This window comes from Grammomys surdaster, unplaced genomic scaffold, assembly GCF_004785775.1.
Source record: "Grammomys surdaster isolate TR1022 unplaced genomic scaffold, NIH_TR_1.0 241, whole genome shotgun sequence".
Lineage (NCBI taxonomy): Eukaryota > Metazoa > Chordata > Mammalia > Rodentia > Muridae > Grammomys > Grammomys surdaster.
The window spans coordinates 2,501,263-2,528,451 of NW_021604686.1; the positions used below are offsets into that span (position 1 = coordinate 2,501,263).

Here is a 27,189-nt window from a genome sequence, read left to right on the forward strand (position 1 = left end):
TGTGTGTGTGTGTGTGTGTGTGTGTGTGTGTGTGTGTGTGTGTGTGTTGCACTAAAGGACTTGACGCCCAATGGCAGAAAGGGCTAGGAAGAGGTGAGGCCCCACAGGAGAGTAGCTACGAGCAGCGGGACCTCTTAGGGCCCCCAAAGCCAGGAGAGGCAGACCCCAAGTCTTTCTGTAACAGGAGAGTGAGGACTTGAGAAGATGTATAAAGATTTAAAGTAGGCAGAAAGCCAGTCGGCAGAGAAAGACTAGAAGTCCTTCCCTTCCCAGGCTCAGGCTTCAGAGCGTTCCAGGGTGGGGAAAGCCGGGTCTATTCTCATGGGATGTAAATGACCAGTAGAAGGGTAATTAGCACCTGCTGAGTTTTTCTGTTTGCTTTTCAAGCTCTCATCCACTCTTCTGGGTGCTGTTTCTCTTTCTAACTATGTGACCCTAGTTGCTCCCCTACCCCGCTGGGGACAACCGTCAAACGCCCTGGAACTCACATCCCGGGCTGGTAACACATTCCCCTTGACCATCCCTATCCCACACTGAACACAGCCTGGGCACCCACAGACAAGGGTCTTGCCCCTGTGAGGTCAGGGCCTGCTCAGCCCTGGTAGCAGTCACCACACCACAGGGGACAGGAGAAGCCTCTTATCTGCACAGGAGCTCAGTTTCCAAATGTGCATCCGATGGTTCTGTTCACACCCCCGTCCCCAGCCCTACCCAATCTCCACAGGAACTTACACCACCACGTAGGGCCACGGTACAGAGCCATCTTTGCAGGCAGGAAGGTTGGTGGCTCCATACAGCGTGACCGTGACAGTCTCCTTATTATAGGGGGCCAGGTAGTTGATATCAGGATGTGTGTCCTGGGAGCTATCCAGCCGGTCTTGTGGTTCTTCAGGAACCTGTGGGGAGAGTCGGGGATGAGTGGACTCTTCTGATGGAACATTTCTCTTTACTGTTTCTGGTAACCTCTACCAGGAGGGCCAAAGCTTTTGACGGTATAATTTAAAAAAACAAAAATCACGAAGAAATTTCCTTTAAAAAAAAATGGCGGTGCACACTATAGAATCCCAGCCCTCAAGAGGCAGGAGGATTAGAAAGGGCCAGAAGTTTAAGGTCATCTTTGGCTCCTCCAGTTTGAGGCTAGCCTGGGCAACTTGAGACCTTGTTACAAAACAACAAATGGCTCAACCCTTGCCGTGTGAACCTGATGAGTTGAACTCGGGAAACCCGTGGTGGGAAGAGAAAAACTGAGTTCTAAACACCTTTTCTCAGATCTCCACAGGCACGCTGTGGTGCGCATGCTCTTGGACTCACCCACACATACACAATAATAGTAAATAAAATGAAAATGAAATGATTGGAAAACACAAAGTTTACAGTTCAGATGAGACTATGATCTTGTGTTGAGCAGGAGACAGGATGCGGCCCGTGGCCACAGGCTGGACAGGCCGGACTGACCAGTACCTTTTCCTCTCTGTAACATGGCCCTGCTCGCCCAACTACACAACAGTAGCCTAGGAAGCCATTTTCTCTCTGGCTCTGGCTCACACACCGCATAGCCTTCAAGGTTTCTCTTGCTTCTTCGTTAGCCTTGGTATGCCCCCTCCCGCAGCAGAACTCAGCCCCCCTTAGTTTGGCCGTCTGTCCGCAGGCCGCCTCCGCTCCTGCCTATACCTCTGTCTGTAACTCCTCCAATGCCACATGCTCCTCAGGTCCTAGTGACCCCCACCTTTCTTCTTTTCTATTCCTTTACCTTAGGCCACCTGTGTCATCTCAATTCTACTCTACGGGACAATGAAGGCTGGGACCTGACAGGAAGCAGCACTCTGCCCCCCCCCCACCTGACTCCTAGCACAGGAAGCGGAGGTAGCATGGCTTAGGCCCCGCCCCCCATGCATCTGGGAATGCTACTTCATTCAGATTCTCAGGACTGTGGTACTGCATGAGTGAGCATCGCAGAAGCCACGACTCCCTTAATCGTCCCCAGCACCCCTTCCCCACCTCAGCCTTTGTCCTGGTATTTCCACCGCCTGGGCAGCTCTTTCCGGAAGGAAGACTTCAAATCCCGCATCCCCTGCCCCATCCCTCACTTGCTGCAGGCTGTGGTCCCTGCCTAACAAGTTGTCTCATTAGGAGGTGAGAACAGGCCTTCCCAGTCCTACACATGGCAGCTCTGTAGAGACTTCGCCTCTTCCTATGACTGAGGAGTGAACCTGCTCCCTCCCCAAACAGGGCCCAGCAGGGCCTGTCACCATCTGCAGAGGTGTTGATGAGAGTTACCTCCCCTCCCCCACACACACACACATGTCAAGGGTAGGGGGAAGGGAGGAGGGCCCTGCTGGTGGAGGAGGGGGAACATTCACAGACCTCTGCTTCCCCTAGATCAGAGGACCTTCCTTCTAGTGTACTACCCCACTGTGTGTCCCGCCATAGCCAGCGGTCACCCAGTAGGTTTGTTTTCCTGTTCTGGTATAGGAGTGGCAGCAGTTGACAAGCAGGAGACCTAGGTCTTAGCACCTCTGTCCCTTCTGAGCGGCTCCCTCCCAGAGCCGTTTCTCTGCACACCAGTGGGAACGTCTAGAATGATTTATGACTCAGCTTCTCCAGGGCTTGGTGTGACTAAGGGTCCCTGAAGTTAGGCTAAGACAGGTAACTGGTGTCTCTTGTACTGCCAGATGGACACCCTTGCTGCCACAAGGGCACAAGCCTACCCTGGCACTCTGGGGGTGGGAGTACATAAATGACAGCCCCTTAGCATGACATTAAGGGCTTCCCTGACTCCTTGGCAGCCCTACAGGCCACCAGGCTCCTGCCAGGTCCACAGATTGGATGTCTTCCTTCCCTGTCTCCATCTGCCCCTCTCAGGACAGACTTCCAGGAAACATAGCTCGGAGAGAGCTGGGTGGGAACTGCTGCTGCCCTTGTGTGCTGGAGGCCGGCTGTTCGTCAGGTACCTCCTGGTGAAGTCTGTAGGCATGTACCATGGGTGTGCTGGGCTGAGGGTCTGAAAGGCTGGGTATCCCAAGGTATGGCTAGCTTATAGAGAGGACAGGCAGTGAGCCAGGGCTGCCAGTCTTCACCTTTGCCTCTTTCCTTCCTCATGGGTCCCTGCATCAGGACCAGTGTGCTCGGCTTGCCTCTGCCCCTGGTCACACTGAAGAGTTTGTGAAGGAATAAGATAGCTATATACCTATGCCAATACCGACACCTATACCTACACTCACAAGGTTACAAAGTGAGAAGAAAACTGTGAGAATCTTTTTCCATGAGAGTAGAGCTCTGTGCTCATCACAGCTCTTAGGCCAGCCCCACTCTCGCTCACCCATGCAATGATACTATGGTGCAGAAACCAGGGACTACAGTCTCACAGAGCACAGACAGCAGGCTGCTGGTAAGCTCAAAGTCTGCCAGTTTCCAAGCCGAGTTCCCTTAGCCGCCCCTTAGGATTTGGGCCCTGGGCAGGCTTGAAAGATGCAGATCCCAATGCCTTGCTCATCCATGCAAGTAAAGTTGTCCTCCACAAGCCAGGGCTAGCTGGCAGATGTCCTTGGGAATCCCAGAATGCTCATTGCTTGGGGCAGCCTTGGATGTGTGAGGAAGTGTAAGCGCAGGAGGGGAGGAGCCTCAGACAAGACAAGGCTTATGGAGGGGGATAGGGGTGGGCGTGGGGGTTCAGGTGGTTCTGCCAGAGACCGGAATGAAATCTGGGAAGCCATGGGAAGCTATGAAGCCCAGATCTCTCTTCCACAAGGGTCCCCATCTGAAAGCACACCAGCTAGAGGCACCACGCTGAGTCTTCCAGAGGGAGGCTAGGCTGAGAGGGTATGGGGACTCCGATATGCCACTTGGGCAAATTATTAGACTCCGGCAGGTGTTGGGTTTAAAAATGGTCTCTCAGACCAGTGCGATGGCTCAGCAGGTAAAAGTTCTGGCTGCATAAGCCTGCTAACTTGAGATGGATCCCATAAACCAAATACAAAGCCAGATGAGGAGGCATACATTTATAATCTTAGCACTGCTGAGGCAACATGGAAGGTGGAGACAAGAGAACTCTCCGGAAACTCACGGGTCACTCCCCTGGCATGCGGGATGGGCAGAAACAAGAAGAGAGATCTTGCTTCGGAACAAGATAGGAGGACACTAGTTCCCAGAAGTTATTCTGTGACCTCCACGCACAGACATGCGCGCACACACACACACATACACACATGCACACACACACGCACACATGCACACACACAGATGCTCACACATGCACACACGAACACACTCCACCATCACCACCACCACCAATGAAAACAGTACTTCCCCACCCTAGCTTTAATGGCCAATCTTGCCTGGGCACTAGGATAGCCTGTAAGTCCCCTTTGCATTCAGGGAAAGGGCCCAGGATATGAGACCTCCCCGCTCTTTTCATGCTTCTTTACCTGGACTCATTTCCTGGGTCACTATGCCTTCCTGAGGGCTTGTAGCCTCAGGATTTACTGATAACGGCAGAGGTTACAGTGCCTGACACAGGAGTGCATTTTCACACAGTGACGAAGGGATGAGACGCAGCTCAGTGGGAGAGCACATACTTATTACGTACAAGGCCCCGGGCTGTCTCCTCAGCTCCACAGAAATACGTGCAAAAGGTCAGAAACCACAGGGAAAATAACTGGTAGGTTTGATTACAGTTTTCAAAAATTCAGGCTGGGGAGCTAGCTCGCAGGTAGAGAGCCTGCCCGGCATGCACAAGGCCCCTGAGTTCAATCTTTACTATGGGGGCGGAGTGCAGAGGAGTACCTTGGAGTGCCTACCTAACCAGGCTTGGTGGCTCATGCCTGTAATTCTATCCCTCTGGAGGCAGAGGAAGGAGGATCACTACAGCTCTGAGGCTTGTCTAGTCTACATATTGAGTTCCAGGCCAACTAGGGCCACATAGTGAGACCCTGTATCAGAAAGCAAAGAAAAAGAAAGAAAATGATGATTAATAAAGCAGGATTGATATTTCTAATGCACTAAGAGCACTGGAATTTAGAAATATTACCCCAATATAAAAAAGTTACAAGCTGAGGACTGGCCAAAGAAAGAAAATGAGGGGAGTAAGTGTGGCACGATGGCCCAGTGGGTAAAGTTCTTGCCAGCACAATTTTATTGAGCACCTGCTATATATGCCAGGCATTGTATTATACAGCAGAATAATATTATATTATACAGTACTAATCAAAATCTAAGAAAATAAAGAAGAGAAAAAAAAGAAAGAAAGAAAGCTATTTGTTCCAGGGAATCTGACACTGTCATGCAGACATGCAGGCAAAACACCAGTGCACATAAAATTAAACAAAACTTAAAGAAAAATAAAAGTTACTTCAGCAAGGAGAACAGTGAAGGCACTGGCGGGGACACTGGGCCAGGCAGAGGGAGGAAGCAGAGCTGAGAGGAGGTCTCTAAATGCTGCAGACACCCCACATTCGCTACAGGCATTTCCTCCACCTTGACTCCAGCCTCATAACTCAAGACACCCTGAAAGGTCAGAGCCGACCTCAGGACATCAGCACTGGGCTTGTGCAGGGTGAGGAGGGGTGGAGTTCGCATCTCCAGCATCCACATAAAAGCTGGGCACACGGCAGCCTGATTCTGTGTTCCCAGTGCTGAGATCAGGGCCGAGGATGTACAAGCACATCCTAGCTCTTGAGCTCACTGGCCAGCCAGCCAGCCTACTCAACCAGTGAGCTCCAGGTTCGCTGAGAGACCTTGCCTCAAAAACTATGAGGGAAAGAGAGAAAGGAAGACACTCAATGTCTCTCTCTGGCCTCCGTGCACACACACATGTACATATACCAGCATATGCACACATGCACACACATCAAAGAAATATGATTATGTGATATGGAGGGATGTCATTAGCAAGCACCCGTTGCCTCTGGTCTGTTCTTGTAGGTAAAGGACACAGTCACAGGTTTAGGTTTAGCCACCAAATGAAAGGGGAAGGTATGTGACCCTTCCACTGACCTGCCGGCATTCCTGGCTCTGGGCCCCTCCTGGTAGGTTCTCGCCATTCTTCCACAAATCTTTATTGAGCACCTATTCTGTCCCATGCCCTGTCCTAAGTGTGGGGGATACAACAGTGACTCCCACTAACCCCTTCTTCGCAGAAGGTAAGATCTGTTCAAGGCGAGGGCAAGGGTGAGGTGAGAGGAAGGCAGGGGAACGTCCATCCGTGCAGCAGGGATTGTGATGGACATCTGTGGGCTCTCAGGTAAGGGCAGGCCAAGTCAACCACCACCTTGGGGTACCACATTTCCTCTCTGAGAGCCTCAGAGCAGAACATCTAATCACCACCGCTCTTGTCTCACAGCGATGACTCAGGCCTAGAGAAGGACACGCTTGTCACTGTCAGAGGACAAGGATGAGACCACACAGCTGTTACACACTCTGCCCCTGCCTCACCTTTGCCTTCTGTCGTCCCATCCTCTTGGGGGCAGGAGAGTTCAGTTAGCAATCTTGGGGGTTAGTATCAGCCCTGGGAATGGACAGGGCGTAAGTCATGGGCCTTGCCAGCCAGCAGGCCCAGGTACCTTGAGTCTTCACCCACCAATACAGTCTCTCCTGGGTGCCACACACTGCTTCGGGGGCAGGACTGGGTAGGGGACGTTGAGTGGGAGGATGCAATCTGGATCTTTCTCAGAAGCGAGAGATCCTGTGGGTGGAGGTGCCATGGAGTATTTGGGCCATGGCCAGCTAAGGGGGGGCTTAGGGAACTGCCTCCTGGCAGCCTCAGGAGGGTGAAGTAGGGTGATCCTTGTTCTGCCCAGTCCTGGGAAAGTACAGAGTTTTCCATGTAGCTGGGTCACCTAGGCAACACTGTATGACATCACAGGACAGAATCAGTCACACAGATGCGGTGCAGCAGGGTGGAGTCAGAAGCCCTCCTCCGCTCTTTCCCCTGAACTGCCTGGAGACCAGTCCCTTGCTATACTGTTCTTGGTGACTGTGACTGGCTCACCACACTGTGTGTCCAGTCCCTGGTTTCTATCACAGCATAGAAGACCCACTCACTACCCTCAGAGACGATGCAGTGCAGTTCTATAAGTAGTCACCTCGTCTCTCTGGGTATTTGGTGTCTTCCTTCTGCCTAGCAATAAACATCAGCCTGGGGAGATGGCTCAGTCAGTAAAGTGCCTGCCTTGTAAGCATGGGGACCTGAGTTCAGATCCCTAGCACCCATGTAAAAGGCAGGGCACCCCTGCATGCACCTGTAGTCAGCACTGGGAAACGGTGGGAGGTGGCTCCTGAATTCAGCCACCAGCCTGGCCCAGGTGCAGTGAGAGGACCCATCTCTGGCCTGAGACTAAGAAAGAGACCTAACTGACTTCCACATGCACAAGTGTGGACATGCACGTCCACCACATGCACACGACTCCCCGTCCCCGCCCCTCACCAACATGTTCACATGCATACACCACACAAAATAATCATTGCAAAACGAGTTTCTTCTCGGAGGGTGCGAGGACTATGGGGAGGGAATGGGAAAGGACTGAAACATACACTGTTAGTGGCACATTTTTAAAAAGACTCACTAACATTTTTATGTGTATCGTCTGCATACATGGCTGGCTCCGTTGCTTGCGGAGGCCAGTAGGATGCAGTGGGCAACAAGAGGGCTGAAGTAGACAGACATGATTCAAAGTCAGGCTCTGTTCCTCCTTGGGTCTTCCCAGCCCCATGGGCAATCTACCTGTACAAGTCCCAGGACAGTGTCTCTCTGTCTTAGAGACCCCAGCCAGACCTACCTCCTCCCCTTAGTGCCCGGCTCTCCTACCCTCTCTGTTTCTTTCCCCTTCTACAGAATGACAGGGTTAGATGAGGTAGGAAACACAGGTAGGGTGCTTTTTGGAGCAAACCACTCATAGCTCTGTGACTCTAGGTAAAATATCAACCTCTCTGGGCTTTAGTTCGTCCCTTATACGATGAGGAATTAGGGCCGCTCTAGGAACTGACTGAGACAAAATAGAAAGTGCTTAAGTGCTCACTGGAGCTTGGCCTTGATTTTGCCTCGAAGACACAGGCTGGAGAAGCAACAGATGTCTGCAGATGCCAGACATATACTTCTAACCTGTTCAGTTCCGTCTTCAGGCCTGTTCCGATGGTCACAGCACCACCATCCCCTTTCCTTATCTATAGGGTCTCACTCCCTCCTCCCAGGAGGTTCAGAAGGAAAGCAGCCTCCTTTATGCATGGAAAAAGCTGCTTTAGTATGTGTGGCTTTGGGGCAGCCCTCATGCTGTGTTTCATCCTCACAGAGAGAGGGCTGGGGCTTAGCAACTTCACTATTCCTCTCTAGGTTTTTATTGTGACAGCTGTCAACTCAGGCAGTTCCCTGACAGCATTAATTCCTCCCAGCCCTGCTGGTGTATGTATACTATACAGTAGGTGCTCCCTTGGTGGCTCAAAGAAATAAGACCATGCAATGATCCCGTGCTCTGACAGTGCCGATTCCATAGTCATCTGGCCAAGCCTCCAGAGGCTGGCCTGACCTCACATCACCTAGGAGTCTGAGGCTCTGAGTTTCTGTGGAGATCTTTGGCCTTCCCTTTGCTTCAGTTATAGCTTCAATGGGCTCATGCGAAGCCTGTTCATATTCTCTGTTAAAATGGGGTCTGAGTCTATGTTTCAGTCCCTGCAGTCACATGGTGCTAGGGACATCCTGTTAGGGTAGGTCTGTGGTTCAAGCTTGTCTTCTCCCTACCCTCTCTCTGTCTTTGGGGAGGATGGACTATTGGGTCCCTTTGGAGAGTATCCTGTTCCTTCTCACCAAAGAACCTGAAGACAGAATGGACCACTTCCTCCTCAACAGCTCTGGCAAGGGGGCAGGCGAGCATCTTGCGAGGCCGTTTGAGTCTCCGCTAGTGTCGCTTAGGATGTGGGTGCCTTTCATTTGAACCTCACATCCTTTCTTCCTCTTTTCCACCCTGCTCTGTATCCCAGTAAGTGACCCTCAGCTATGATCACACTGGGTTCTACTCAGGTTGGGCTTCCCTGAGGCGCTGCAGGGATCTGGAAAACTCCATCACCGTTGTGGGTTGTATCCTTCCACCCACGGCTACCCAGGTTGCTGTCCCTGAAAGCTGCCCTTTGGGCTAAACTCTTACCTTTCAAGCCTATGGTCACAAGGATGATGATATGACAGTCCCACCTTGTTCCTCTTAAACAGGAGGCAGCTGCGCTGTGAGCCCTTCTTGTAGGCCTATGCTCTTGCCTGAAATCCTACAAAGACCACATTCATCCTCCCCCTGACACCTCTGTACATCTCGGCATTTAATGAACATAATACTATGAGTGGGGTCTCCGGCCAGCAGCTCTAAGTACACTGTGTCTCAGTTAAGCCTCGTGTTGTGATCCTTGTCACTCTATTTGTTAGGAGAGACAGGTGCTCTGAGGAAATAGACCTGTTTAAGGTCACCAGCTCCAGGCTAGTGAGATGGTTCAGCGGTTAAGAGCACTGACTGCTCTTCTGAAGGTCATGAGTTCAAATCCCAGCAACCACATGGTGAGTCACAACCATCTGTAATGAGATCTGATGCCCCCTCTTAGGGTGTCTGAAGACAGCTACAGTGTACTTACATATAATAAATAAGTAAAAACCTTTGGGCCGGAGCGAGTGAGGCCAAAGTGAGAGGGAGAAGGGAAGGGGGAAAGAAAGTCACCAGCTCCGAAGATAGAGCTGAGATTTGAGTCTAGGCCTGATGGCTGGGACTCTGTGAGCATGTGTGGAAAGACCTGTTGCCTTCTCCTCTTTTTTTTTTTTTTTTTTGGTTTTTCGAGACAGGGTTTCTCTGTATAGCCCGAGCTGTCCTGGAACTCACTCTGTAGACCAGGCTGGCCTCGAACTCAGAAACTCGCCTGCCTCTGCCTCCCAAGTGCTGGGATTAAAGGCGTGCGCCACCACCGCCCGGCTCCTCTTTTTTTTTTTTTTAGGAGAAGGAGTCACATTCCTATTTCTCGTTCAAAACCAGGGTGACATGGACAGGGTTAAGACCAGACACAATCGTCTGTGGGTTGTTTTTGTTGTTACTGTTTTGTGCTGGGGATTGATCAGAGCGCATAGTAGGGCAACTCTCTACCACTGAACCACCCCACAGCCACAGCTAACCTTCTGAATGAGAGCAGGCAGATGGCTCTGTGACCTCAAAGCTAGATGATGGCATCAAGGGTAAGCGATGGGTTTGTCTTGGAGTCTCATCTGAGCAGAGTGCATGGCGTCTGGAGGACGCCACTGCTACCCAGCACTAACAGATCATTTGTCCCTGTCCCCAGCTGGTAGCAGCAGGACATCTGAGCTGTGGCTGGTAGTAGTAACGTGGCCTTGGTCCAGTTCTGACCAACCCCTGTGGATGCAAGGTGCAGGGACAGGACCCACTGGCCACATTGGCCACAGTTAACAGTAGTAGTCCAGGAGAGTACTTCTGCCTCTCCTCAGTGCCTTAGTATGCATAGGAAACCTTAGGAAACCTCAGGAAAGAGACACTGGGCTGTCTGGGTGTATCTATAACAATTTCTGTGACTATGTCTCACGGCTGCCTATTCTTGCAGCCTCAAGTCCCCAGAACAGTTCCGGCAAGCAGTAGCAAGTAAGCAGGAGAAAGTTCAGCTACGACATACACAATGCCTTGGGATCCATAGGCCTCACCTTTATCCCTGGTCTGCTGTAGTCCCTTTGACCTTAGAAACCTCAGTAGCCTCATCAGCTATCAACTGTGCTGGCTGACTCCTGCAGAGGGCCAGAGAACGGGGCCAGGAGGAACTAGATAGCCCAGAGAAGGTTTCCCTCACCTTTCTACCAGTTTATGTGATAAAGAGCACCCATGGCCCTGGCTTTGTCTCCAGCAGACACGGGGGTGACATGTTGGCTAGCTCTGTTCGCATCTGCTTAGCATGCACCCTGATTGATTGCCCTGCTGGAAGATTCTTCCCAGTGCTGAGTAACTGGAGCTCTCGTCTGAGGCAGCTCAGGCCCCACAGTCAACTCATAAATCACTTTGCTAAAGATGCAGCATGGCTTTTGAACATTTTTCTTCTAAAAGAATCGATAACTCGTTAACAAGCGATTGAATAAAGGGTAAGTGAGGAAGCTGCCTGCTATTCCCTTCCATTAGGAAGGGGCAGAGGTGGTAGGTACCCTGCCAAGGCGGAGGGTGTCTATTTACCAAGCACAAGGCTGTTGTCGAGCAACCAGTCTTAGCGTATGCCTGTGCCTGCTCAGCCCCAACTCTTCCAACAGCCTGATCTGCATGTCCCAAGAATTTCCGTCTCTCTTCACTCCATCTCTACTCTATACCCGTGTTCCAGGCCCTTCTGAGTAGCCAATGGTATCTTCAGCCTTGAGAACTTTATATATGCCGCTCTATCTGCCTGATGGTCCCTCTACGGCTGAAGTCATAGAGAGGTGACCGCCACCAAATCTTCCCTGAAACCTGCCCACTCCTTTCCCCACATAAAGGCATCAGACCCACAACTCATAGGCATCCCCCTCCCAGAGCTCATGAGCTGCCATCGAGTCCTCTAGGACAGGGTCTGTCTTCCTTGAGGCCAGGGACCAGGCTTGGCGAAGCTGTGTCCCAGGGACCAGCAAAGCACAACAGAGTTTGTCTCAGGTAGGTGCTTGGCGAGTGAGAAGCATCAGCGCGGAATCCTTCCCTCCCCTCTTCTGCTTTAGCCTGTTTCTCTAGTATGGTACCTCTTGATGCCTCTCTCCCCACAAGGGTGGATAGCATCTGCAAGTCTCAGAAGAGTGAGTAACACTTAGTAGGTACCTAGTATGTCACAGAATTATGTATATAACTTTGTTATAGGTTAATCCTCTCTATAGTTTCTATTTATCAATGGTTGTTGTTGTTTTGAGACAAGTCCTTGCTATATAGCCCTGGATGGTCTAGGACTCCCTACTTAGTCCAGGCTGGCCTTGAACGTATGGTGTTTTTATTGCCTCTGCCTCCCAAGTGCTGGGATTATAAATATGTACCACCATGTCAGATCCTGTAGTTCTCACTTTAAAGGAAACTAGGACTAGGAATGTACCTAGTTGGTAGAATGCTTGCCTAGTCTATATAATGCTCTATCCCCAGTACTGCATGGTGGCATAGGCCTGTAACCCCAGCACTTAGGAGGAAAGGCCAAGAATGATGTAGCATGCTTAAACCAAGGCTGGGTGACATGTTAAGAAGAGGAGGAAGAGGAGAAGGAGGAAGGGAAGGATACTGAAACCATGCCAAAGAGTGCATCCTCCCTTACTGAAACGCCTATAGGTAATCTGGGAGCCGTGGGACAGTAGAAACCAGAGCACCCATCCCAGGACAAGTCTTAAGGTTAGCTCTGTAGCCAGGATGAAACAGAAGGTCTGAGGGGCTCCGGTTATAGGAAGCCACTCATCCAGGCAGCCTGGCCCTGGCTGAAACGGCTCTCTCAGACCTCCAGCTCAGCTCTGGCTACTCCTGCCCACATTGCCTGCTGCCTCCACCAGAGAGCAGAGCCTTTGGCCCTAATCTCATTTGAGGCCATGAAATCACATTTGCAGTGTGTTAATGCAGCATGGAGCTGGCCCAGCTGTCTTGTCTCCTGGCAGAGAGAGGAGCCTAGAAAGCCATCTCGCCGGGAGGGAAGTCTCTTCAGGAACACCAGGAGACAGAAAGCAATTATCCTCTAAGAGAAAGATTAAAATAATGTCTACACTCGCCATGCTCACCCAAGGGCCTCAGCGCCATCCAGCCTGCAGTGGCTTGGGGCAAGCTTTCTGCTGGGGGTGGCGTGGAGCGGGGAGAGGGGAAGCCATGACCAGGCCCTCACCTGCCCTCAGATCACTGCCTCCCCAGTAGTCTCTAAATTCCCCCAAAGAAACCAACATGTCCCGGGCCCCATGTCCTTGTCCCAGCTGTCCTCTGCTTAGAATATAGCCTCGAGAATCCCAGGTTCCTGAGCTCTTGCTATGTGCTTTTATGTGATTCACATCGATCCCCGGTTCTGTCAGGACATCTTCCCTGGTCCTTAGGACCCAGGAATGGAGCTGCATAGGTGAAGCCCCACAGCTGAAGGTCAGCAGAATTAGAACTTTCCATTAGCTACCTTCTTACCTTACTGTCCTGACTCAATCCATTCTGCTTCAGTGTGTGTGTGTGTGTGTGTGTGTGTGTGTGTGCGCGCGTGTGTGCGCGCATGCGTACATGCTCTGTGGCCATGGAGCCAATCAACCTTAGTTTAAAAATATTTGAAAAACATAGTTTCTGGGTTGGCATAGTTGGCATGCTCAAGGCCTGGGTTCGATCTCTGGCACCTCAAGAAGAATAAAATAAAAGTGCATCTGAACTGAAGGTATAGACTCTTCCTTGCTATGAGTCTCCAAACAATACAGTACAACAACGATCTACAATGTTCCGGCATTCCGTTAGATTTTACGAGGAATCGAGAGATGAATGGAAGTGTATAGGAAGAGCCAAGTACAGCTGCATACTCCTCTTGTAAGCCAAACATTTAGGAGGCTGAGACAGGAGGATGACAAGCTGGGGGACAGCCCGGGATGTCTAGTTAGACCCTATCTCTTACTATTACTAGTTCTACTAGTACTACGACTAGTACTAGTAATAATAATAATTATACAGAAAGATGTGTATAGGTTCTATGCAAATACCATGTCATTTTCATTTAAAGAACTTTTCATTTAAAGAACCTACAGATTGGGCCTTTGAGAAGTCCTTAAAGTCAATTCTCAGGATACCAGGGGCAAGGGTACCATCTTCTCCTCTGTTTCTTTAGCCTTCCCAGAGTGAGCCAGTTTGTGTCCCCTCCTTTACCCAATGACTTCACAATCTCACTATGTTGTGCTTGTCTCTCTGGGGATTGGGGGTGGAGTTCTGAGAGGCCAGACCTGGCTCAGAATTAGGGACCCCCCAAACACTGTATGAAGGAACTAAGACTCCCTGCAGGTTCCAGGTGAGGATGTGCCCCTCCTCCTGCCTCCCTGGCTGGATCCGGGGTGCCTTCCAAGCTGTCTGTGTTTTAGGGGGTTTAGGGGATCCTGTCCCCTCCAAGAAGCCTTCTGGACCACAAGGAAGCCAGTCATCTTGTGAGGGAGGCATTATGCTCCCTCTACAGGGGAGGAGACATGGTCAGAGGAGTAAGGTGACCCTCAGAGGCAGTAGGAGGCAGTGAACTGGAGCTCACGCTTGAGTGTAAAGTCTGACTGTGGTGCTTGCTGGGGTAAAACCGTCAGTCTTCAGACAGCGTATGAGAGGGTTTACTCATGTGCTGGGATTTTTATGCAATATTTCTCCTTCGCGTCTCAACAGCCAGTTCTAGGAAGCCACAAAGTTTGTCCTGAACTGTGCACACCGACACCCCAACTTCACTCCAGTCTTGATTCCAAACCATCCAGTCCATGAGCCCCTCACTGTGAGGGTCATGAACACTGAACACTGGGTGACCTCTTAACTTGTGTCGGTATCATATATCACATCATATATCATATCATATATCATATCATATATCATATATCATATCATGTATCATACCATGTATCATATCATATCTCATATCATATATCATATATATCATATCATATGTCATATGTCATATATCATATATCATATCATATATCATATCATATATCATATATCACATCATATCTCATATCATATCTCATATCATATATATCATATATCATATCATATGTCATATCATATCATATATCATATCATATATCATATATCATATATATCATATGTCATATATCATATATCATATATCATATATCACATCATATATCATATCATATATATCACATCATATCTCATATCATATCTCATATCATATATCATATATATCAATCATATATCATATCATATCATATATCATATCATATATCATATATCATATATCATATCATATATCATATCATATATCATATATCATATATCATATATCATATCATATCTCATATCATATCTCATATCATATATCATATCATATATCATATCATACATCATATATCATATATCCCATCATATCTCATATCGTATATCATATATCATATCATGTATCATATCATATATCATATCATAAGATGTCACCAGGAAGCCAACTACTTCCTTCTGTTCCTGTCCAAGGGGTCAAGAAGTGAAGCATTAGGGTCCCCTTCCAAAGGACTGAGGAAGAGCTTGCAAATTGTGAGTCTGTCTGGCCAGGGAAGCAGTTAGTCATCCCTCACCCCTACCCTGGTCCTGACCACTAGAGCAGAAAGTCTGGAACATGCTGTGGAGAGCAGGATTCCATCTTGGCTTTGCTGCTGTCTCTGCAGGACCTCGCCTTCTCTAGGATTTAGTTTCCTCCACAAAAACCCGAATACCGTCAGGCCACCCTGCCCTCCTCCTGAGATCAGCGTGATGCTCTAATGGGGCTGCCTAGTGAAGTATGGGCTCTGCCTCTGTCAGTCTGGCTCAGAGCAGCTTTCGTGATGAAAATCCCAGAGCCTGTGGAGACACCACCTCCTCTCCATCCCCTTGGTACCTCTACACTTCTTTACTTCCTGATTTCTTTCCCGGCTCCACATCCTGTCTCTACACTGCTCTTCCTGAGATTTCCATTAGAACCCTGCTCTCTTCTGCCCCCTCTATCCTTGAGGCATGGCGTCTGTGAGGAGGGCTTTACACTCTCTAAGTTCCCACCCTTCTCCTCACCCAAGCCCCATAGCCTCCTCATTAGACATCACTAATTGTTTGGCTGAGGTCCAAGGAGGCTGGGGACTCCATCTGAGTCCTAACTGTTCAGACGGAGCTGGGAGCTCAGGTTCAAAGTTACAGTCTTGTTCTAAAGCCTCCCGGAGCAGCTGTTCTGCAGTGATCTGAGGCCTTGAGGTTCGCCCGTAGATATTGTCGGTTTGGAAAATCACTGTCTGTGCCTTCTATCTCCTCCCTGTGGCTATCTGGGCATTTCTCCAAGGGCTGGACACACAGACACTCAGTCTACTGCTTGGGAAAGCGAATAAAATGAAGGCATGTGTGGGTGGGTGGATGAGTGAATGGATATCATCTTATGTCAAGGGAGGTTGGACCATAGTATCACAGGGGAGGCTGTGGAAGTGAGATGGGAGAAGGGCACTCGGCTTATCCCAGGAAAGGGGCTACTTTGTGCTGACCCTGAGACTTAGCAGACCCAGCCTAGGCTGAGGGTGACTGTGCTGACTCCTGGTAGGCCAACCGTCACGGAGACCAAAGCATCCAGGCTGTGAGCTTCCCCTGCTGCCTGCCCCCATCTGCTCTCAGAGTTGAATTAAATATCAGTTTCACACAATGCTTTACTCTCACCTCATACATCACACATGCCATGTCCCCAAGACTCTCACTCATTTGGTAGAGACTCTGCTCTGGGGTCTGTACAGAGACGAAACGAAGCCAGGAGGCACGGGTCTGGATGTGGGGGCATGTGTACTTCCCGTGTGTGTGTGTGTGTGTGTGTGTGTGTGTGCGCGTGCGCACGCGCGTGCTTCTCATGAACTTGTCTTTGGGAGAGGACATCATGTGGTTTTGCACACACATGCACACTATATGCATGTGTGCTCCTGTGAGCCTAAACACCTGTGAAGGTGATTGCTGAGGATGACGGGTGGGTGGGTCTACGTTTCCCTGGAGCTGCGGTTCAGCTGGCTCAGAGGCCTTCAGAAGCAGGCACCCCCTTCCTCTCCATTTCCCCAGCTAGATTTTTTTTCTCTCTCTCTCCCTATCTCTCTCTGTCTCTATTTCTTTCTGCCTGTCTCTCTATCTCTGTCTATCTCTGTTTCTTACACACATACTCATATGCAAGCACCCTCTCTCTCACACACACACACACTCATATGCAGGTACCCTCTCACACACACACACACTCACATGCAGGTACCCTCTCTCACACACACACACTCACATGCAGGTACCCTCTCTCTCACACACACACACACTCACATGCAGGTACCCTCTCACACACACACACACTCACATGCAGGTGCCCTCTCTCTCTCACACACACACACAGTCACACTCACACACACTCTCACACTCACATGCAGGCTCGTCCTCTCTCTCTGTCTCTCTCTCTGTCTCTCTGTCTCTGTCTCGTCTCTCTCTCTCTCTCTCTCTCACACACACACACAGTCACACTCACACACACACATTCACACTCATACACACTCTCACACTCACATGCAGGCACCCAGGAGGTGTGAGTCAGCACCAGTCCTTGCTGGTGGGAGAGGGGAGAGGCAGAGAGGAGGTGGGCCAGCAGGGCCATCTGCTCTGTTCTCTTATGACAATCTGCTAATGGAGCCACTTCCCAGACTAGCACCCAGACTGGCCCTCTCTGCCCTGCGGCGTGGTATCTGACTCAGGGATAGCGGGACTCACAAGTCCACGGCACTCCTCTTTGGGAAGACCAGCCAGGCAAGAAGGAGCAATCTTGTTTTCTAGGTGCAGAAACGGAGGCCTGATCTGTGCCTTGTTCAACACAGATTCTGCTGTGCACTCGTTGCTAGAACAGCAAGCTTTCGTTAAATGCCTTCCGCAGGGTGTGCTGGACTGTACACCACTTCACTTTCACTCACACCTTCCCAGCAACAGTGGACACGGGAGTTGTTCTCACCCATTTCACAGGTGGGGAAGCAGAGGCTGAGAAAGTCCTGTAGCTTATACAAGGTCAAGGTGCTGCCGGATATACCAGAGCTTAACCTGCATCTAGGTCATTCTGATCCATGTGCCTGCATGTCAACGAAAGCTGGCTGCTCTGGCCACTCGGCTGATAAAGCAGGGGCCTCCATGACAGGATTCCAAGGGCCTATAGAGACAGCTTAAAGATCAGGCTGTGTGGAGGCAGAGCCACAGGCTTGTGCAAGGACATAAATAAGGGACCCCTACAACTGATGCTCATTTAGGAGAGCAACCCTGGGTGGGATCCCTGGATCCCTCCTTGAGGATTCTTTGGATAGAAAGGGTTTCGTTGCAGGTGGCCATCAGGCCATTATGGGGCCAGTCATCTCCTGGCTCCTCCCCTAAGTGTGTGTGTGTGTGTGTGTGTGTGTGTGTGTGTGTGTACTTGGGGAGGGGTTGGGAATACTCTCTGCCCTATCCTCCCCAGGACCAGAACTGGCTACTCCACTGCTCTGCCAGCTGCAGCCTCGCCACCATAGAGACAGGCTGCACCCCTCCCTGTGTGGGTGACAGCACTCTCTGAGAACGCCTTGACAGCGCCTTTGTTCCTCAGAAATAAAAGAAAATCGAGGTACAAAGGGAAACCTCAGGTAGCTTTTAGCAGGGCTCAGCTGCCTGGGGCAGAGTGTGTTTAAGCTGGAGGCACTTGTCACTGGAGCTTGAGGGGGGAGCCTCAGACCCCGCCCAGTCCCTATGTGGTAAGAAGGGTGGGAGGGTGGATGTCCCCATGATCACGTTTACTCAAGAAAGAAAAAGCTCTTTCAAATAACGGCGAAGGAGAAAAAAAAATCAATGAAAATTGATAGGGAAATGTAAAACAGGGCTCTCTCTCTCCCCGCCCTCCCGTGTGTGTGTGTGTGTGTGTGTGTGTGTGTGTGTGTGTGTGCATGTGTGTGTGTACCCGCGCGCGTGTATGTAGGGGGTGGGGGAGGGGCATTTGCCAAGGCCTAAACTGACCAGCTTGGGGCTCCAGGCCCAGAAAGGTGGGGGCTGGGAGTCACTCCCTGGCACGTGCCTGCAGAAAGGGGCTGGTGGCTGGGGGGAGGGGAGGCAGCTGAGTCTCTAACTCGAGTTAAGAGAGAGATTAATATATTCAATCTGCTCCAGGGTAATTGAGGGAACAATTGGAGTGTTTTTCTAAAGCCCATAAAACTGCCTCATTTGCAAGGAAGAGCTGCCCCTGCTGCAGTTCGCAGATTTGATGGAGGCAAGACAGACAGAGAAGAGGCAGCTTGGGGATCCCGGTACAGAGTAGGTTCTCGGAGAGTCCGCCATATCAGCCAGGGAAGGGGCTGGCAGCTCAGGTCTAACCTGCGCTCTCCTGCACCTCCAACCACTTCCTTTTTTACAGTCCCAAACCTATCTCCCAACCTGTGAAATGGGCCACAGCATTCCTCTCTACCAGGGCCCAGGCAGGTGTAAGCTTTGAAAGACCGGGGAAGCAGGTCGGCACTGAGGGGCCGAGACAACAAAGGTGCACAGGCCCCCCTCCCCACCCCTCCAGGCCAGCCCCCTGAGAGTGAATGGGCAGTAAAGAGTGGAGTTAATGAAATCCGCATCGTTCGCCTCTCCCGCTTGAACCACTCTAGTCTCCAGGGCAATGGGAATAGCGCACGCAATAGCGAGCAATAAAAGGCATAATGAATTTAAAAGCAGCCAGGAGAGGGAGAGTGAAGACCGGCAGCGCTCTGGCCCGAAGCTGGAGGGTTCCTGGGGCAGCGAAAGTGCAGACCTGCAGCTCCAGCCAGAATCGTGACCAGGAACAAACAGGCTGGATGGGGGTGGGGAGAGGGAGGAAACAAAGGGAAAGGAAAAGAGGTAACCACCGAGGTGTAGGGACAGAGGGTAGAGGTGAGGCTAGCCACTCTGCTCTCTCTGTGGCCTCTTGGGTTCTCCTCCACTTCTTAATAAAAGCCCCCAGCTTGTTAGTGCCAGAGCTACAGTTAGAAGCCACAGGCTTCGAGCCAGGTGCTTCTCATTTGGTGATTGCCTTATTAGCTTTCTTCTCTTTCTTTCGTTCCCTGCTCCTCTGGGGCAAAAATAAATAAATAAATGAAAAGGTGTTTTAAATGGAAGAAATAAAAAAAAATTAAAAGCGTCTTTTAAAAGGCCCCAGGGAAACAGAATCATTTCCATGAAACAAAACCCGTGATTGTTTGGAAGAGGTACTGCGGGGCGATCTCACCAAGTCCTCCTCCCTCTTCCTCAGGAACCTGGACCGCGGGCTCTTGCAGGAGGAAATTGAGGTTCAAAATCGCAGAAATCCCCAAGGTGGCTCCCCCCGGAACTATGAGCAAGGGATTCAACTCATGTTTCCAGAAACTCCATACCTGGGGATTTCCAGTTCAAAGTTTCCCTCTTCAACAGCTCTGCTTATGGGAAGATGTCCCTGAAGTAGTGACCTTTGAGGGTACAATCGCTCAGGGACCAAAGACATCAGTCCTCTTTTTCCTCCCCAACCCCACCAGGAGGCATAGTGGGTTTTTTTGAGGGGGGGTGTAGCTGGTCATAGCTCAGACTTGTCTGTACTTTCTACTCTTCTCTCCCAGGGTCCCTCTGCCTGTACATTATACAGACTGCCTGCTTCCTCTCTTCTTTTGAGCAAAGACAGATGATTAGTCATGTGATCTCAAAGCTGCCAGGAAGTGAATACAGGTAGTATCCGGTAAATGCAGGCATCTAAGGAAGCCCCTGTTTCCCCCCCCCCCGGGGGGGGGGAAGATGACAGCCAGTGGCTGTAAGGGGCTTGCAGTAACTCCCACCAGTGTGCTCCTAGGGTCCTCCTTTGTGAGTCAGGGCACCCCTGAGGGACTTCCACCCTCAGTCTCTGGCTGCTCATTTTGGAAATATTCTCCAGAACAGTTCCTGCTAACCGCCCCCACCCCCTGGAAAACATTAGCTCAGAGCAACAACATTTGGTGTGGCCATTTAGAACCAAGTGCACCATGGCCAGGAAGCAAAAAGATTCAGACTCAGCAGACATTGATACTGAGCCCTTGTCCCTGTAGCCCAGTTAGATGACTGCCACCCTTCAGTCCACTGTTCTATTGCCTCCCCCCATGACCTCCATCTGTTATGCCTGGGGAAAATAGCATACACTACGTAAAGCAAAAAGCACTCTTAAAAGCAAAGTTCTACACTGAATAAGCTGTTGAGATGTCTGGTGCCAGCGGGGCTGAGAACAGGTTGGAATGAATGAGCCCTGTGCTGGGAAAAGCTTCCTGGAGGAAATGCCTTTGAACTGAAGCTTTTGCTTCTAGAGCCCAGAAATCTGTTCTTGGACTTGAACTGAATTTTGCCGAGGTTGCGCTGGACCCTCCCCCCCACCATGAAATTCTCTCTTGTCCCTCTTATCCCTCCTGCCTTCCTCTCTCCTCCTCTTCAGCTGTCAGCCAGAGAGTCAGGGGAAGCCTCCTTTCTCCTGAAAGGGAAAGTCCCCTTTCTCATAAAATACTCTTATCTGGACTTCCTGTCCCTATCCACAAGGCAGGGAGACAAGTATGACTGCTAGGGTCCCTATAGTTCCAGGCTACAGGTCCAAAGAGCAATAGGGCCCCACTAGCCCTTTGTGTCCTGTCATGGCCTCCAAGTGACTACAGGGACAGGAGCCTGCTTTCATTAGGCTGAGCTGCTGGGCTGAATCTAACTACAAGCACGTCCCTTGTTCACAGGGACCCCTCCATTGTCTGTGGGCTCTGGCACTGTCATCAGGGCTGTGATTGCTGACCTTCCCAGCCCCCCTACGGGGTGCGATTTTCCTCTCCCTTGAAAGCTATTTTCTTGTCTCCGCAGAAGCAGACATCTGACACTTTAAGAGGGAGTATGGCGCAGAGATGATAGCTTTAAATAACAGAAATTAGAGCCGCTGAGGTCGACTGCAGCCATCTCGCCAGCCCCCTCCCCCCAGTGGTCCCAGCCTCCTGCACGCACATTTTATACTGTAGCCTGAGTACACCGTCCATGTGGCTCAGGCTGGCCAGGCCAAGCCGAGACCCAAAGAGCAGGGACGGTTTGTTCCTGAGTTCTCGGCCTCCTCCCGAGTGTCCTGTCCCTAGATGATAGCATTAGACAGAGGGGCGGGGCCCAGGCTTGGAAAAGGGCACTTTCAGCGTCACCTAGGTTGTCCAGCTCATCCATACACTTAAGCATCCAGAACAAAATGGGAATAAGCACAGGAACGGGTCAGAAAGGTGAGTTCATTGACTCAGAAATGAATGGACAAAGGTCAGAGTGGGCCATGTTAGTAAGCCAGGAGGCCTGGATCCCTGGGCTTCTGGGTCCCTGTCACATGCTTCCTGCTTCCTTTGCTTAAAATCCTGTCCTCGAAGTCCCCCTCCCACACCTCCTTTTTTGCCTCCAGAATTGAATACCTCCCTCTGCTCCTTGCCAGGATAGCTTCAGTTCCTCCCACTTCTTCCCCCATTGAACCTCTCCATGACCGAACTCAGTTTCCCTCCCTGCCTCTACTCAGTGCCGGGCAAGAGATAGACAGACAGACAGACAGACAGACAGACAGAAAGATAGAAAGATAGAAAGGTAGATAGATAGATAGATAGAGACCTCCACCCCAGCTTGTCCCTCTGCTGCCTGCTGAACCAACCTAACCACCTTCTTCTCTTTGCTAGCTTAGGCTAGACCTCACCCCTGGAACCTTCTCCAAATTGCTACCCTTAAATGTCACTCACCTAGTGTGGGTCTGACACAGCCAAACACGGGATGGAGGAGCCGTAGATGAGTGGAGAAGGAAGCAAGGAGCCCTTTCAAAATGACGCATCTTTTGAGAAAGCCTTTCCTGGACTTACACCCCCATTTCAGAGCATTCCTGACGTCGTGAAGGACCGTGTAATACCCATATTACATTCAACTGTATTGGCTCTAGTGACACTCCATGCTTAGAGGCTGTCCTAGCATTGGGTTTCAACATGCTACTGTGTTCTGAGGTTTCCAATAATTGTTGAGATTTAGTGGAATCCAGAATCCTGAGGTGTGCTTTCTCCTCCTGTGAAATGGACCACTGCTTGCTCTGAGAGTTCTCAATCGGATGTGTTACCGAGATGAGAATATGACTGTAGTAGGGAACCTCCCACAGAAGGGCTGGCACCCCTCACCTGAGCCTGATGCTGCCAGGGTCCTGGTTCCCGGCTGAGCCCCTCCTGGTCACTGTCAGTGCTGGATGGGCTCACAGAAGAGACTTCTGCCTTGTCACTCGGGACCTCCCTGGAAGTCTGCTGAGAACGTAGGAGATTGAGGTTGGGGACTGTAGGGCTGCAGACAGCCAGTTTCATCAGAGGCTGTGTCCCGATCTGGGACCCAGGAGCACCCACCTGTAGCTCTGGTTGGCTGGGCTCCAGAAGGCGGTTTTCGACAGAGGATCTAGTAGCCCTGTGCACATGGAAGGCCACACTGTAAGCCAGGCCCCCACAGTGGCGGGCTGTGGGGTCCTCACTGGCTCGGAGAAGAGCCAGGCTGCCACGGTAGCAATACAGGTCTTCATGATCCTTGGCTGTGAGGTTCATTCGGGGTTCATCTGGTCGTGGGTAGATGGGGAAAATGGCCTCACCTACCTTCTGAGCCACCCGCCCTGAGGATCCATCCAGCCTCAGAGCCTCCACACGAAGATGTGCGTCGCTCTGCCCATCATTCTTACAGAACCCTGCGTGGAGAACGTGGCTTTAAATGTGGTTTCTAGGGTCTCCCTCCCTTCTCCAACGGGTGAGGACAGCCAGGGCCCTGGGGCAACTTGACCTGAACCCAAGTGAGCTTTGCTAAGAGTTCCCTCGTGGGTGACTCTTCTCAGCCCTCACTCAAGACTCCTTCTGTTTACCTATGCCTCATGTGAGCCCACCAGAGTGAGGAGGCTTATAGTCCATGGGATTGTTCTGGGTCCTGACACCACTCTGAGCCAGGGAAGAGCTTGGCCAGCCTTAGCCTGGGATATACACCAGGACTGTTGCCTGGTAAGTCCTCCTTCTAAGCCAGAATCTTCTAGATCACTTAGCTAGTTTTGACTTAAAATTCCTGCCTCTCTGTACCCAATCTGGAAGCTCCCAGAAAGTAAGACCAGGATCTTCTATCCTTCCATGTCTGTTCTGTCTCCATTCCTACAATCAGCAGGAGCTCAGGGGCTTCTGTCCATCCATGTAACGTTCACTGCCTAGATCTAAACGTGCTTCGGGCTTGCCTCTATCAAATTCATACAGCCCTTTAGTTCTTCTTCACCCTTTGCCCTCTATGAGAGAAGTTTCAGCATCCACGTCATACTGCAGGAAGCAGGAACTTTTACAGGACCAGCATTTTCCCATGGCCACATAGTCACATAAGCACAGCTTAGAATTGAGATTAGTGCTTGGCCTCTGGCTGTCCAGGTCCCTTGCAGTCCCCCAGGGTTCTAATCAGCTCTAGGGCAGATGTCCCAAGGACCCTCCTTCCCCCAACCTTTGACTTCATTTTGTACCTTTGGGCAAAGTAAAGATAAATTTGTTCCTTGTGAAGGTGAGGCTCTGGCCAGGATCCTGCTGCTCAATGACCTCAGTGACAGCTGAGCATGCTGGGAGTGGGTCCCCGTCATTGACTCGCAGCTTCACTCCAGCGCTGGAGCCTGCCTGCAGTGGGTTCTCAGCTGACAGCCTCAGGGCATATCGGCCCTCCTCATTAAATCCCACCCTCAAGATCTCAAACTCCAGGTCCAGCGTCTTCTCTCCTGCCTTGAGTCTCTGGCTCAGCAGAGATGCAGGGAGGTAGGGATCAGGACCTCTGAAGGCCATGGCTTTGGCCAGGGTCAGACTCCAGGCTGAGCCCTGCCTTCTCCTGCTCACAGTCCCACCCTGGGTTCAGTCTGACAGCAGACAGATTGGGCACTTGGGGCCACACCTCACCCTTCTCTGTTTGTTTGAGAAGGAACCAGGCAACAAGCCAGGAAACTGAGTCTGAACTGGGGAACAAAAGCATCCATTAATTCTTCCTACTTAGCATTTGATCTCTCACTAAATATTTATTGAGAACCTACCGTATATGAGGCGCTGTCTTGGGCATTTTGAACATAGCAGTGAACCAAACACATCTCTGCCCTCCTGAAGCCTGTCTTCTAGTGAAGGCAGTGGGCAGAGAAGACAAAGATAAACGAGAAATATGGAAAGCAAATGATTAGGGCAGGGACTCCATCAGTAATGTACTGTCTGCACAAGCATGAGAACTTGAGTTTGGTTCCCAGGACCCGTGGAAGCTGGGAATGGCAGTGCATGCTGGGAAGGACTAGGCAGAAAGAGCCCTGAAGCTGGCCAGTCTAGGAGAATCAGTCAGTTAGTTCCTGTCTCAAAAACAAAGTAAAAGGGTCCTGGGAAATGATACTTGAGGTTGACCTCTGGCCTCTACATGCGCACATGCACACACACACACATACCTGTACACACAAACACACACACATGTGTACCTGTAAACACAAACACACACATAAACACACACACATGTGTACCTGTACACACACATATACAAACACACATACAAATACACACACAAACACACACATGTGTATCAGTACATACATTTGTACTCATAACATATATACATTCTTAAACCATATACACAGCATGTGTACAAACACATACACACACACACACACACACATGCACATACACAACCAAAATCTCAAGTGTGCTAGGAGATAATATACTTCATACATTCGATAGAAGAATGGGGACCCACGGGTATGTGGTGTTCAGAAATCTCCATTTCTGGGGAGCGTGTCTCTGCCCTGGAGTCCTTAGGATGGGTGTGGGGGAGGATAATGGTGGAAAGAGACACAAGACTCTGGGTTTACTTTAAGGATGAACAAATTTCATTTTTCCCACTGCTCTTTACATATTATCTAGCTGCTAGAGACGGCAACCTTGAGCACGGTCTCCTTTTAAGTATATATAATTTGTTTATTTCTATTTTATGTACATTGGTGTTCTGCATGAGTATCTGTATGAGGGTGTCAGATCCCCTGGAACCAGAATTACAGACAATTGTGAGCTACCAAGTAGATGCTGGGAATTGAACCCAGGTCCTTTGGAAGAACAGCCAGCCCTCTTAACCATTGAGCCATCTCTCCAGTCCCACGTCTCTCTGACCCCCTTATCTGAGTTCTTTCTTTTGTACTTCCCTGAATTTGTGGCTTAATTTTTCTCCCGCTGGGAGGCGTTTGCACTGGCTTTCTCTCCTGCCTGCTGTTTTCCACAGTCATGGGGCCACACATCTGCGTCAGGGTTTGAGCTTGAGGAAGGAACTTCAGACCATCTAGACCTGAACAATTAGCACCATGACCTCCACCATCATCACCCCATCATCATTGTCTGATAATGTTGATAATCTCATCACTATTGGCGATAACCCCTGAGTGGTTTCTGGGCACCAGACACTCTTGTGGTTCAATAAGGTAGACATAACTATTTCCTGTTTTCTAGATGGACAATGTGAGACTTAAAGACTCTTCCCAGATCGAATGGCCAGTGAGAACTGAGCTCTGAACCTAAGGAGAGCAGTCAAGCTACATATTCCCCTACAAAACATGTCCTAGGATCGACCCAAGGACATGATGCCTTCTACTGGAGAACTTCTGTAGCCAGAGCTGTAGAAGGACAATTCTAAGTCTGTAGAGGATGCTTGTGGTCGGCACAGCTTGCACTCAGAACAGTTCTCTTGCAGTTAGCCATGTCAGCTGAAATCATTTTCATAAAGGAAAAGGCATTGATATGAAGATGGCTGCTGGCAAGTCCAGCTAAGGGTCCCGGTATATGTGTCAGGCTTTCTTTACAACTATCAAATTCATTTTCCTCTGGTCCCCAAGGAGACACCTAGGAAGAGTTCTAGTGATCCGGCATATAGCTGACACTCAGTAGATCCCTTCTCCCTGACTGTTGGTACTCCTTCAGTGTGATGGGCAACAGCGGGATGCAGAAGCCATCCTATAGCCCCAGTGGTTTGGAATCCAGTAAGTCACACAGGGAAAAGGCCACAGAATGGCTGTTTTGGGAGATGATGGTTAGCAAAGGCTACCTGAAAAGCTACATGTGGTCAGGCATGGACTGGAGGCTGGGATTCGTCTCTGCCTGTCTGTCCTGAGAGAAGGTGGCTTGGTTTATCAGCTCTCTTCTTTGTATGTCTGAACCCACTGCCAGAGATATCATAGATGAGAATCCATCTGACCTGCTCCAAGACCCAGTGACCTCTGCACACTGCACCCCTCCCACATTGCTCTAGAAGGTGAGGCATGTGTGTGAGGGTCTTCTTAGCTGGGTCTTCCAGTCCCTTCAGAAACATTCTTCTCCCTGATTATCCTTCCATTTTGTCACAAAGCCTCTGAGGTGGCTTTTTAGCTTCAACATCATTTTAGGACCCTCCACTATCTGGCATCTTATCCTTTCCAAGTATCCCTTCCCTACTCTGTCTCTAGGATAGACTCTCTCTCTCTCTCTCTCTCTCTCTCTCTCTCTCTCTCTCTCTCTCT

At 50.3% G+C, this 27,189-nt stretch overlaps 1 protein-coding gene across 4 annotated transcripts in view; it reads right to left on the reverse strand.

The window, feature by feature from the left end:
• Ccdc33 (coiled-coil domain containing 33) overlaps positions 1 to 24,544 on the reverse strand; it is a 100,347-nt gene extending 75,803 nt beyond the window's left edge. The window contains exons 1-4 of one of the 4 annotated variants that reach the window (XM_028774541.1): positions 24,157 to 24,544; positions 23,027 to 23,355; positions 22,811 to 22,927; positions 733 to 896 (exon numbers count right to left, since the gene is read on the reverse strand). In XM_028774541.1, the coding sequence (XP_028630374.1) occupies positions 733 to 896; positions 22,811 to 22,927; positions 23,027 to 23,355; positions 24,157 to 24,466 (920 nt within the window). In that variant the 5' untranslated portion in view covers positions 24,467 to 24,544. Of the gene's footprint in view, positions 1 to 732; positions 897 to 6,429; positions 6,809 to 22,810; positions 22,928 to 23,026; positions 23,356 to 24,156 lie in introns of those variants that run through there. The other 3 variants (XM_028774544.1, XM_028774542.1, XM_028774543.1) reach the window with 3 other exon arrangements.
• Positions 24,545 to 27,189: the final 2,645 nt, after the last annotated feature.